This window comes from Salvelinus namaycush, chromosome 5, assembly GCF_016432855.1.
Source record: "Salvelinus namaycush isolate Seneca chromosome 5, SaNama_1.0, whole genome shotgun sequence".
NCBI classification, from domain to species: domain Eukaryota; kingdom Metazoa; phylum Chordata; class Actinopteri; order Salmoniformes; family Salmonidae; genus Salvelinus; species Salvelinus namaycush.
Genome location: NC_052311.1, coordinates 10,518,932 through 10,532,367, shown reverse-complemented (window position 1 = coordinate 10,532,367; position 13,436 = coordinate 10,518,932). Strand labels below are relative to the sequence as shown.

General features: G+C 42.4%; 1 protein-coding gene across 1 annotated transcript; it reads left to right on the top strand.

Moving 5' to 3' along the window:
* The first annotated feature begins 2,352 nt into the window (after positions 1–2,352).
* Positions 2,353–12,634, top strand: zgc:110843 (uncharacterized protein LOC541492 homolog). Its single transcript, XM_038993598.1, has 3 exons — positions 2,353–2,522; positions 11,567–11,763; positions 12,038–12,634. Exons 1-3 carry the CDS (start codon positions 2,474–2,476, stop codon positions 12,125–12,127), a joined length of 336 nt encoding a protein of 111 aa, XP_038849526.1. The 5' UTR covers positions 2,353–2,473; the 3' UTR covers positions 12,128–12,634.
* The last annotated feature ends 802 nt before the right edge of the window (positions 12,635–13,436 follow it).

The following is a 13,436-nucleotide window of genomic DNA, read 5'->3' as shown; positions in this document are numbered from 1 at the left end:
CAGTTGTTTTGCTGTGCAGGTGTTGTTACACGAGGTCTGCCACTGCGAGGACGATCTGCTCGCCGTCCTGTCTCCCTGTAGCACTGTCTTAGGCGTCTCACAGAACAGACATTGCAATTTATTGCCTTGGCCACATCTGCAGTCCTCATGCCTCCTTGCATCATGCCTAAGGCACGTCCACGCAGATGAGCATGGACCCTGGGCATCTTTCTTCTGGTGTTTTTCAGAGTCAGTAGGACACTAGAGGCCTTTCTAAGTTTTCATAACTGTACCCTGAATTGCCTACCGTCTGTAAGCTGTTAGTGTTTTAATGACCGTTCCACAGGTGCATATTCATTAATTGTTTATGGTTCATTGAACAAGCATGGGAAACAGTGTTTAAACCCTTCACAATGAAGATCTGTGAAGTTATTTGGATTTTTACAAATTATCTTTGAAAGACAGGGTCCTGAAAAAGGGTTTCTTTTTTTGCTGAGTTTACATATGTAGCACAGGCAAAAACATTTTTTCTGCTTTGCCAAAAAGGTAGTTGTGTAATTAAGAACAGTATCTTGCAGGATTCAATAGTTGGAATTGTAAGAGTTGTTTCCCTGTCACTTTCTCTGCAGTTGTCATTCTATTGGAATCCGGAAAGAACAAAACCCTGTCCTCAAACAAAGTTATGGGCAAAGACACAAAACATCCACATCAAATTAAATATTTTTCTTGATCAAATAACATGGGAAGAACTTTTTGTGCAGTATTAATTTACCATCCTTTCAAACCACAACGTCAATGTACATTAATGTATTGTCCATAGGCTGGTCATACCTTTTACCTGTTGACTTTCCATCACCATGAATAACAATGCACAATACAGTAATTGAGTTCTTTGCGACATCAAATGGTTTGTGATGTGGCTCAGTTGGTAGAGCATGGTGTTTGCAATGCCTGGGTTGTGGTTTCAATTCTCACGGGGACCAGTATGAAAAAGTATGCACTCATTACTGTAAGTTGCTCTGGATAAGAGCATACACAGTACAAAAATGTAAAAGGAATGAATAGACCATTTCAGTTTTCACATCGAAATAAGTTGCATTTGCAAAGTATTTCAAGAAACTGGAAAGCATATCAAGCAAGTATTTTTATATTCCACGAGTATTATCAAAATTACTGTTTTGTACAGATAATTGTCAGGCTCCAGTTACAAACGCTGGTAAACACTCAAATATATTTAGTAAATTAAAAAAATCACAAAAGTAGGCCTTTACTAATGCTGCATTAGGGGACCGATATATACAGCGCGAGTGTAACAGATGTTTTATGTACTCTCCATGCGTTGTTTTCTCATAATAAATCACTTCGGCCAGTGGTCCCAGTTGAGCATCATTTATTTATGTTGTTAAATGTGAAACTGCACGTTAGTTGTGCAGGGCTTAACAGTATTGATGGCTGTAGATGGCAAAATCCCTTGCATCACATTTTCCTACTGGGCGAACAAAATACAAAAATACAATACAAAATATAACATGTGTAAATACCTGTTGTTAAATGGGAAACAGCACGTTAGTTGTGCAGGGCTTAACAGTATTGATGGCTGTCGATGGCAAAATCTGTAGCATGAAGACAACTGTGTTAGCCGTGGCTTATGTGACCATGACATCGGTGTATGCTAGCTAACACACGTATTTACAGCAATCATATGCCAAAGCACATCCCAGAAAGCCCCTCAATCCCTAACAGGTACCATATACCCACACATGTATAAAATCGGTAACGTACAGCAAACTTGTACACATTGTAAAATAGAAAATAGAAAACAGTATTCAGAACGTGACCTAGCCCTTGCATCACATTTTCCTACTGGGAAGACCTGACGTTCGCGATCTCCCCCTATCTGCAAGCGGGACCAATCACAACACCCCTTATTGTCATCAGAGTTGAACTAACCAATAAGAATGCTTGAACATCAAATACACATTTCTTTAGAGGCAAGTGGAAACATAACCAACCCTGTTACACGAGCAAAACATTTTTTTCTGCATACAGATATATTTGACTAAAACAATTTAATTTGTATAAAATCACATGTCTCTTATGCACGGGAATACTGTGGAACAGATTTACAAAATTAAAATCACATGTAGCTTATTTGCTCGTCTTTAACCATTTTTTGTTTCCAACAATGAAGATGATTAAATATGTTTATTTGCTCAGAAAAGTTGAGGCCAAAATAAATGGGCCGCGGGCGGTCAGTTGGCGAACCCTGACCTACAGTTAGCTTGTAACCATTTTGATAATGGGATTGATTGGCCGGTCCTATTGGTCATCACACCAGTGACGTCGTTCAGTCTGGGCTGGTACAGTCGGTCAGAAAGGACAGGGTTCAGATTTATTCTGATTGACCTTGGTGCGCAAGACCCAAACATAACACCGACCAACCGACAGGCTGGCAACCCAAGGTTTACCGTTACCTCCAATTCCATCGTTGCCAATGTCAACCCCAGTAGTAATCGAGAGTCATGGATTCCAGATGTCGAAAGGTAAAGCAATTGCTTTTATAGTTCTCTAAGTTAACGGCTGCCGAAGTGAACTTTATGAAAAGACCCTGTGAATAGTCTGTCTATTAATAATGAACAGTTGATCTATTCAAAACACTCGCCATATTTAGGCACAGCTCCAGTCCCTGTAAACACAAATTATGTAGCCTAAATATAAGGACATTTACCTTGTTTACTACAATCATTAGCCCACTGCACCCAATGATACTTGAAAGCAACCATTTGAGAGAAGCCATAAATATAGTCAGTTGCGTAGCAGGTTGTTGATCAGGACAGTAGACATTTACCAATCAATTTAACCAGGTTAGGACAACCTTACCACCAGTCAGCCCAGTGCACCTCGCTAGTCTGTGTCAGGTGGTTTGTGTGTGGCCATTACTTCTGCAGCTAAGCCGCTGTAGCCTGTGCTCAACAGTTCTTGCTCTCCAAATCCTTGACAAACTCGATTGTTTTCATAAACCTACTTATGAAAATAAATGTGGCTCTATGCTATCTGCCATTTTATTGACCATAGTACAGTTGTAGATTCCAACCAGTAAATCGCCTTTCTCCGTTTACGTGCGTGCGCAGAGCTCCAGAACGCATGTTGGCCCAGCAGTGCCGCGATATCAGATTTCATAGCGGGTTATGTGGAGCTAAGGCCCAGGCAATATATTGGAGCAGTTGTGGCAGTCGGTCGTGCTAGAGAAGTATTGTTATGTTTAAAACCAATGTCTAAGATGTCCATTCTAATCGCCATGGCAATGTAGACCTACCATAGTAGGCTAATCTTTTCACATTTTAAAATAAGAAGAGGCGTGTAGTCTAGCCACATTTCTTGTGTTGTGATACACTAATAGCCTACGTGTGCATATATTCATGGATTAAAAACAGCACAGAGAATAGGCATTTTACCCCGGACCTATCCTGTAGGTCCAGTATGCTTCCTAATAGCGTTTCAAAAAACGGAACTTGAGTAATAGTGTTGTTTATAGACCTTTATTACAAGGTTAAAGAGGAAAACCTGGTCTTCTGTAAGGTGAAAATCCTTTCTGCATACCTTAAAACTTTAATTAAACGCAGTCTCAAATACCTGCCCGTCCCTTTTAATAGCCGGGCAAGGGCACACATTAATTTCAGCAAACAGTGGCGCAAATGCACACATTGATTTCAGCAAATAAACACGTTTCAAATAAATGTGGGGTCTAAATAAATTATTTACGAGGTTACCATGAATTACCATGAATTGTTGAAGAGGTTTAATGTTTGATTTGTTACATTAAATAATAGTTTTAAAAAATTATGTCAATCATCCGTTTTTATTGCCAGTAAGGCCTGTAAGAAACTGCTAGGCATTGGCTGCTAAACCAAGGACAAGGGTTCCACTGCTCGATTTTTGACCCCCTTCACTCACAGCATAAGATATAAACATTTTACACTGAACAAAAATATAAACGGAAGATGTAAAGTGTTCTTCTGAAATAAAAATCTCCCCCAAAATGTCATATGCACAAAAAGCTTATTTCTCTCAAATGTTGTGCTCAAATGTGTTTACATCCCTGTTAGTGAGTATTTTCACTTTGCCAAGATAATCCATCCCCCTGTCAGGTGTGGCATATCAATAAGCTGATTAAACAGCATGATCATAACACAGGTGCACCTTGTGCAGGGACAATTAAAGGGCACTCTAAAATGTGGATACAACACAATGGCACAGATGTCTCAAGTTTTAAGGGAGCGTGCAATTGGCATGTTGACTGCAGGAATGTCCACCAGAGCTGTTGCCAGAGAATTGAATGTTAATTTCTCTACCATAACCCGCCTCCAACGTTATTTTAGAGAATTTGCCAGTACACCCAACCGGCCTCACAACTACAGACCACGTGTATGGCTAGTAAAACCAAATGCATGCTTTTCAACCGTTCGCTGCCCGCACCCGCCCGCCCAACTAGCATCACCACCCTGGACGGTTCCGACCTAGAATATGTGGACAACTATAAATACCTAGGTGTCTGGCTAGACTGTAAACTCTCCTTCCAGACTCATATTTAACATCTCCAATCCAAAATCAAATCTAGAATCGGCTTTCTATTTCGCAACAAAGCCTCCTTCACTCACGCCGCCAAACTTACCCTCGTAAAACTGACTATCCTACCGATCCTCGACTTCGGCGATGTCATCTACAAAATAGCTTCCAACACTCTACTCAGCAAACTGGATGCAGTCTATCACAGTGCCATCCGTTTTGTTACCAAATCACCTTATACCACCCACCACTGCGACCTGTATGCTCTAGTCGGCTGTCCCTCGCTACATATTCGTCGCCAGACCCACTGGCTCCAGGTCATCTATAAGTCTTTGCTAGGTAAAGCTCCGCTTTATCTCAGTTCACTGGTCACGATAACAACACCCACCCGTATCACATGTTCCAGCAGGTATATCTCACTGATCATCCCAAAAGCCAACACCTCATTTGGCCGCCTTTCCTTACAGTTCTCTGCTGCCTGTGGCTGGAACTAATTGCAAAAATCGCTGAAGTTGGAGACTTTTATTTCCCTCACCAACTTTAAACATCAACTATCTGAGCAGCTAACCAATCGCTGCAGCTGTACATAGTCCATCTGTAAATAGCCCACCCAATCTACCTACCTCATCCCCATACTGTTTTTATTTTATTTATTTTTCTGCTCTTTTGCACACCAGTATCTCTACTTGCACATCATCATCTGCTCATTTATCACTCCAGTGTTAATCTGCTAAATTGTAATTATTCGCTGCTATGGCCTATTTATTGCCTACCTCCTCATGCATTTTGCACACACTGTATATAGACTTTATTTTTTCTACTGTGTCATTGACTTGTTTATTGTGTTATTGGCTTGTGTATTGTTTACTCCATGTGTAACTCTGTGTTGTTGTCTGTGTCATACTGCTTTGCTTTATCTTGGCCAGGTCGCAGTTGCAAATGAGAACTTGTTCTCAACTAGCCTACCTGGTTAAATAAAGGTCAAATAAATAAAAGTGTGGGTAAGCAGTTTGCTGATGTCAACGTTGTGAACAGGGTGGCCCATGGTGGTTGTGGGGTTATGGTATGGGCAGGCATAAGCTACGGACAACAAATACAATTGCATTTTATTTACAGCAATTTGAATGCACAGAGATACCGAGACGAGATCCTGAGGCCCATTGCTGTGCCCATCATCTGCCATGTTGGCCCACCTCATGTTTCAGCATGATAATTACCTTGAAAGCAACAGGCGAAAATCTTCGACACAGTCTAAAGTTCTTATTTTACCTCAGTGCTGGTAACAGCTGAGAACTGCTAGCTAACTGGCAGGCACAAAAACAGTCAACAACTTCGGGAGTACAGACCCCCAGAAATTGACTGATCGCCCTCTAGTGGCGAAAGTCAGAACTGCCGAAAACGCACAGTCAAGGAGGATAATTATTCTGTCAGTTACCACGTTTCCATCAACAGTTTTTATGTGAGTAAAGCCATACCATATAAAAAAAATGACAGCTCTGATGGAAACAGGAAGTTTCGGTACAATTTCATAAATGCCGACAGATCATTTGTTCATTCGACATGTTGGGATCTTTTTGTGTCTTTAAAATGAATTATGCAAGCAATGACGATGGAAACACCTTTATATCGAAGTAAACTTGAAGTCAGGCGATGACATGATGTGTGGATCTCCCACTACGACTCGAGAAACCATGCAGTTTAAATTACACTTCAGATGAAATAAGTTATGATGAACTTCACAGGGTGGTGAAAGTGCACGGTGATGAGCTTGATGATGCTCCTTTCCAATGGATTTCCAGGGTCTTATTCTGGTGACATGATGATCAATGCTTGACTGCCGTTTTGACAAATAAAAACATTCTCACTCTTATCTATAATCTCATCATGTAGTCTAGCCTACCAGCACTGTATCTGTCAGCTGTTGGCTAGAGCGCACGTGCCAAGACTAGAGTAGAGACATTTGCTATTTAATGCAACAGTTTGACAAACTATCCATAGAGTTGAAAATGCGATGGAAACATTAGATTTTTATTCAGTACATGAAAACTTAATAGAACCTTTCTCTAATAAGTGCCTGTTGTGTTCAGTAATTTCAGCAAATAAAAGCCTGGGCTATTAATTGAAGTTTCACAGTAAATATGCATTTTCTGACTTTTGGTCTGTACATTGTAAAACATTTCCTGTAAAATGCACAGTAATTTACTGGCAGCAATTGGCCCGTACAGCTACTGTAATCCATTTCACAGTAGTACATTTTTTGGTACCAATATTTTTACTGTAATCTGATTTACAAGTAAAAAGTTTCTTTAACCGTTACTGAAACTGTTGTAGTTAATCATGTTCACAGTAACTTGATGGCAGAGCAATGAAACACTGTAAAAGTTTACTTTTAACTGCAAGAAAATTGTATATATATATTTTTTAATTACAAGGGATTATAGCAAGCAGGTTTGCTGTAGGTATTTGCATATAACAGCATATTCATGAAAACTAGGTGTTTTACATCACTTGCACTTCTAGAGGCCTAACCAAAGGCTTCCAAACTGGCTGTGATTACGGGGCAACACAGATCAAATGGACATGGGTAAATATTAAAACATTAAAAGGTTAAAGACATGACACCACTCTGATTTGATCCCTATATACATTTAATTGTTAGGGAACTACCACCACATATCACTTAAATTGGTACAGTACTCTCACTAATGGGTGCAACAAATATAGCCACTTAAGGCACGTAAGGCACACATTAATATACACTATATATATATGTACACATTAGTGGACTCGGCTATTTCAGCCACACCCATTGCTGACAGGTGTATAAAATCGAGCACACAGCCGTGCAATCTCCATAGACAAACATTGGCAGAAGAATGGCCTTACGGAAGAGCTCAGTGACTTTTAAAGTGGCACCATTACAGGATGCCACCTTTCCAAAAAGTCAGTTCATCAAATTTCTGCCCTGCTAGAGCTGCCCCGGTGAACTGAAAGTGCTGTTATTGTGAAGTGGAAACATCTAGGAGCAACAACGGCTCAGCTGCGAAGTGGTAGGCCATACAAGCTCACAAAACGGGACCGCCGAGTACTGAAGTGCGTAGCGCGTAAAAATCGTCTTTCCTCGGTTACAACACTCAATACCGAGTTCCAAACTGCCTCTGGAAGTAACGTCAGCACAATAACTCTTTGTCAGGAGCTTCATGAAATGGGTTTCCATGCCGAGCAGCCACACACAAACCTAAGTTCACCATGCGCAATACCAAGCGTCGGCTGGGAGTGGTGTTAAGCTCGCCGCCTGGACCAGTGGAAACGGGTTCTCTGGAGTGATGAATTACACTTTACCATCTGGCAGTCCGACGGACGAATCCGGGTTTGGCAGTTGCCAGGAGAACGCTACCTGCCTGAATGCATAGTGCCAAATATAGCATTTGGTGGGAATAATGGTCTGGGACTGTTTTTCATCCTTCGGGCTAAGCCCCTTAGTTCCAGTGAAGGGAAATCTTAACGCTACAGCATACAATGACATTCTAGATGATTCTGTGCTTCCAACTTTGTGGCAACAGTTTGGGGAAGGCCCTTTCCCATTTCAGCATGACAATGCCACCGTGCACAAAGCGAGGTCCATACAGAAATGGTTTATCGAGATCGGTGTGGAAGAACTTGACTGGCCTGCACAGAGCCCTGACCTCAACCCCATCGAACACCTTTGGGATGAATGGGAACACTGACTGCGAGCCAGGCCTAATCGCCCAACATCAGTGCCCGACCTCACTAAAGCTCTTGTGTCAGAATGGAAGCAAATCAAATGGCTACCCAGACTATTTGCATTGCCACTTCTTTGCTGCTGCTACTCTCTGTTATTATCTATGCATAGTCCCTTCTATAGCTCTACCTACCTGTACATATTACCTCAATTACCTCGACACCGGTGCCCACGCACATTGACTCTGTACCGGTACCCCATGTATATAGCCCCGCTATTATTATTTACTGCTGCTCTTTCATTATTTGTTATTCTTATCTCTTACTTTTTGGGGGGTATTTTCTTAAAACTGCATTGTTGGTTAAGGGCTTGTAAGTAAGCATTTCACTGTAAGGTCTACACCTGTTGTATTCGGCGCATGTGACAAATACAATTTGATTTGATTTGAAATCCCTGCAGCAATGTTCCAACATCTAATGGAAAGCCTTCCCAGAAGAGTGGAGGCTGTTATAGCAGCAAAGGGGGGACCAACTCCATATTAATGCCCATGATTTTGGAATGAGATGTTCTTTCGAGCAGGTGTCGACATACAATATCCGTAAAAAGTTTTTATTTTTTTACTATTTTCTACATTGTAGAATAACAGTGAAGACATCAAAACTATGAAATAACACATATGGAATCATGTAGTAACCAAAAAAGTTTGATTAGTTTAGTTTGTTCCGCAGTCTTACAGCTTGGGGGTAGAAACTGTTAAGGAGCATTTTGGTCCTTGACTTGGAGCTCCGGTACCGCTTGTCGTGCGGTAGCAGAGAGAACAGTCTATGACTTGGGTGACGGGAGTCTTTGACTATTTTTTTAGCCTTCCTCTGTGACACAGCCTACTATATAGGTCCTGGATGTCAGGAAGCTTGGCCCCATGATAGTTTGTTGGTGATGTGGACAGCAAAGAACTTGAAACTCTCGACCTGCTCCACTTTAGTCCCGTCGATGTTAATGGAGGCCTGTTCGGCCCTCCTTTTCCTATAGTCCATGATCAGCTCCTTTGTCTTGCTCACATTGAGGGAGAAGTTGTTGACCTGGCACCACACTGCCAGGTTTCTGACCTCCCTATAAGCTGTCTCATTGTTGTCGGTGATCAGGCCGACCACCGTTGTGTCGTCAGCAAACTTAATGATGGTGTTGGAGTCGTGCTTGGCCATGCAGTCGTGGGTGAACAGGGAGTACAGGATGGTACTAAGCACGCACTCCTGAAGGGCCGCAGTTTTGAGGATCTGTGGCAAATATGTTGCTGCCTACCCTTACCGCCTGGGGGCGGCCCGTCAGGAAGTCCAGGATCCAGTTGCAGAGGGAGGTGTTTAGTCCCAGAGTCCTTAGCTTAGTGAGGAACTTTGTAGGGAATATGGTTTTGAACGCTGAACTGTAGTCAATGAACAGCATTCTCACATAGGTGTTCCTTTTGTCCAGGTTGGAAAGGGCAGTGTGGAGTGCAATTGAGATTGCGTCATCTGCGGATCTGTTGGGGCGGTATGCGATTTGGAGTGGGTCTAGGGTTTCTGGCATGATGGTGTTGATGTGTGCCATGACCAGCCTTTCAAAGCACTTCATGGCTACCGATGTGAGTGCTACGGGGCGGTAATAATTTAGGCAGGTTACCTTCGCCATCTTGGGCACAGGGACTATGGTGGTCTGTTTGAAACATCTAGGTATTACAGACTTGGACAGGGAGAGGTTGAAAATATCAGTGAAGATACTTGCCAGTTGGTCCGCGCATGCTTTGAGTACACGTCCTGGTAATCCATCTGACCCTGCGGCTTTGTGAATGTTGACCTGTTTAAAAAGGTCTTGCTCACATCGGCTACAGAGAGCGTGATCACACAGTCGTCCGGAACAGCTGGTGCTCTCATGCATGCTTCAGTGTTTCTTGCCTCAAAGCGAGCTTAAAAGGCATTTAGCTTGTCTGGTTGGCTCGTGTCACTGGGAAGCTCGCGGCTGGTGTTCCCTTTGTAGTCCATAATAGTTTTCAACCCCTGCCACATCTGACGAGCGTCAGAGCCGGTGTAGTATGATTCAATCTAGTCCTGTATTGACGTTTTGCCTGTTTGATGGTTCGTCTGAGTGCATAGCGGGATTTCTTATAAGCTTCCGGATTAGTGTCCCACTCCTTGAAAGTGGAAGCTCTAGCCATTAGCTCGGTGCGGATGTTGCCTGTATTCCATGGCTTCTTGTTGGGAAATGTACGTACAGTTACTGTGGGGATGACATCGTTGATGCACTTATTGATGAAGCCGGTGATTGAGGTGGTATACTCCTCAATGCCATTGATGAATCCCAGAACATATTCCAGTCTGTGCTAACAATACAGTCCTGTAGCGTAGCATCCGTATCATCTGACCACTTCTGTATTGAGCGAGTCACTGGTACATCCTGCTTTAGTTTTTGCTTGTAGGCAGGAATCAGGAGAATAGAATTATGGTCAGATTTGCTAAATGGCCAGTATGTTACTGTATATTTTCAGAACAAGGTGTAACGGCTTTCTTCCTGGGATGAAGGAGAGGACCAAAACGCAGCGAGGCTAGTGTTCAACATGTTTAATAAAGAATAATAACTTGAACACTACAAGCTACAAAACAATAAATGTGAAAACCGAAAACAGTCCTATCTGGTGCAGAACACAAAGACAGAAAACAATCACCCACAAACCAACAGTGCAAACAGGCTACCTTAATATGGTTCCCAATCAGAGACAATGACAAACACCTGCCTCTGATTGAGAACCATATTAGGCCAAACAACAAACCCAACATAGAAACACAAAACATAGAATGCCCACCCAGCTCACGTCCTGACCAACTAAACAAAGACTAAACAAAGGAAATAAGGTCAGGAACGTGACACAAGGTTTGTAGAATTCCTAAAATATAGGATATTACTGTATTATGTGGGGGTGCTGCATTCTCACTCACAGGTACAACAAATATAGGCTCTTACAAGGCATGCCTTAAAATACGTTTCGGAGCCAGAGACTCTTTCCCCACTCACAAACATTTTCCCACAATGCACCATAATTAATACTGTAAAACACATTTATGGTATTTCACTGTGCATTCTACTGTGTTTTACTGTTGAAATTACAGAAAGGTCTTACAGTGTGCTGTAAAACAATGTATGGTATTTACGTAAACTACTACATTCAGTTAAACAGTGTCATACTGTTGATTAATACAGTAAGTTACTGATAAAATTACAAAAACTGCTGACAGTGTACATGTGCATTCTCTCTGTTTATGTATGCCTGTATGTGTTCTTGAATTTCAGACCAGCTGACTGTCCTAGTGCCAGTGGCTGTGGCGGCTGCTCTAGGTGGCTTCCTGGTGAGCCGGTACTTCACTGGGCGTAAGAAAAGCCAGGTCAACACCTGTGTGTGTAAGGACAGTGCCAAGGTGGTGCACAGCTTCGACATAGAAGACATTGGCAGCAAGGCCGTCTACTGCCGCTGCTGGAGGTCCAAGAAGGTGGGCACTTCTTCCTTTATTTGCCTTAAAACTTGGCTGTAGACTCCTATGGTCCCTGGTGCCATAGTTGGATGCCATAGCAGTCTATAGTTATGTCTCAGGGCAAATTATTCACTATCATTATCAACTATAATTTGCTACTTTGGCCGTTTTGCGAAGTATAGTTTGTTATGGGATTTTTAAGGAGATGGCTGGTGAGATTATACCTTATGTTATTTACTTCTTTGTGTAAATTTCCCCTTTGGGTATCGACGATTTTTCAATCTCCCCACAGTTCCCCTACTGTGACGGTTCCCATACCAAGCACAACGAGATCACTGGGGACAACGTGGGTCCCCTCATCATCAAGAAGAAGGATGCTTAACCAACCTTCCTTTCCCCTCCTCGCCCCTCCTATCAAATCATCATTCAACACCAGTCAGTCACATGCCACATACACCAGAGTCAAACGATCACTTGCCATGTCCATCCAGAGGTCGTACAACCACGCAGAGCAGCACTCCTACTCAAACCGCCTTCATACAACCCACAGTCAAAACCCCAAAGGAATGTTACATGATATGATTTGTGTCTTAGAAGCTCATGTAATTAATGTTATTGAGCCATTGGTCTTAATGGTCTTAACTACGAGATGAATAATACATGACTGAGAGTGGGGAAGGTGCTACCCTTTATTTCTACATCCTTTGACACAAGAGGGCACTTTCATTTCCCCTCTAAGACTATTGTCTATTCCAGTGTTCAAAGTACAACCTTTAGGAATATATATTGTTAATGTCCAAAGAGATACATGTTCTAGTGAATATGACTGACTTGATGGTGATGTATTTTGGCCCGTATATTGTGAATAAAAGTTTTCTTAAAGTGGTCAGACTTGTGTGTCTACTGTCATTCCTTTCCTGAGACGTAGAAGACCGACATGATGTGGTGCTGATTTTATGTCTCACTGCAAAGCAGATTATGTGCACCGATGTATGCCATTTTACCCACTGACACAAGGCAATATTTTCTCTAGCCGCTAGGAGCTGCTCTCGCTCAACTAGCAGGCATGAGGATTACGATTTGGCAGCCCCCTCTCCATATTACTGCTGCCTAGGCTGACGGCCACACACACTCAGCCTCACACCCAGCCTCACACCACAGCTGGCTGTGTGCCAAAACTGCAGGACTCTCGACAAGAGGTGGAGTGGACTACCCTGCTTAGTACCCTGAGAAGTACGAGGTTGAGGCTGATGCAGTGCACCTTTAAACGGGCCACAACACCCTCGCCCTTCTCGCCTGATGGCACGTACAGTGTTACGTCTGGCTTCCACCAGCATCACATGACATGTGAAGGAACACACACATAACATACAATAACTCACATGTCAGTCTGATGAATTTCATTCATGCCAGAAAGTGATTCCTTAAACAGTCTCAAAAAGCATTTTCCAATCATTTGTTTTATTTCCAAGATAATTACCCCTGTATTTCAAGACTTTGGCTTTGTCACCTGTCTTTTTGTATGGTTTTGTATAATGTTGTGTGGCACAGAAATGAAATGAGCACAGGAATTTGCTATTGTGGTCAAGGGGTCATTTTTCTGCGGTCTCGTGACCATGACTCCAGTTCGCTTTTTGTGTGACGCCCCCCAAATCTATGAAGTGTGTTTGCATGTTCCACTCTGTGAGTGG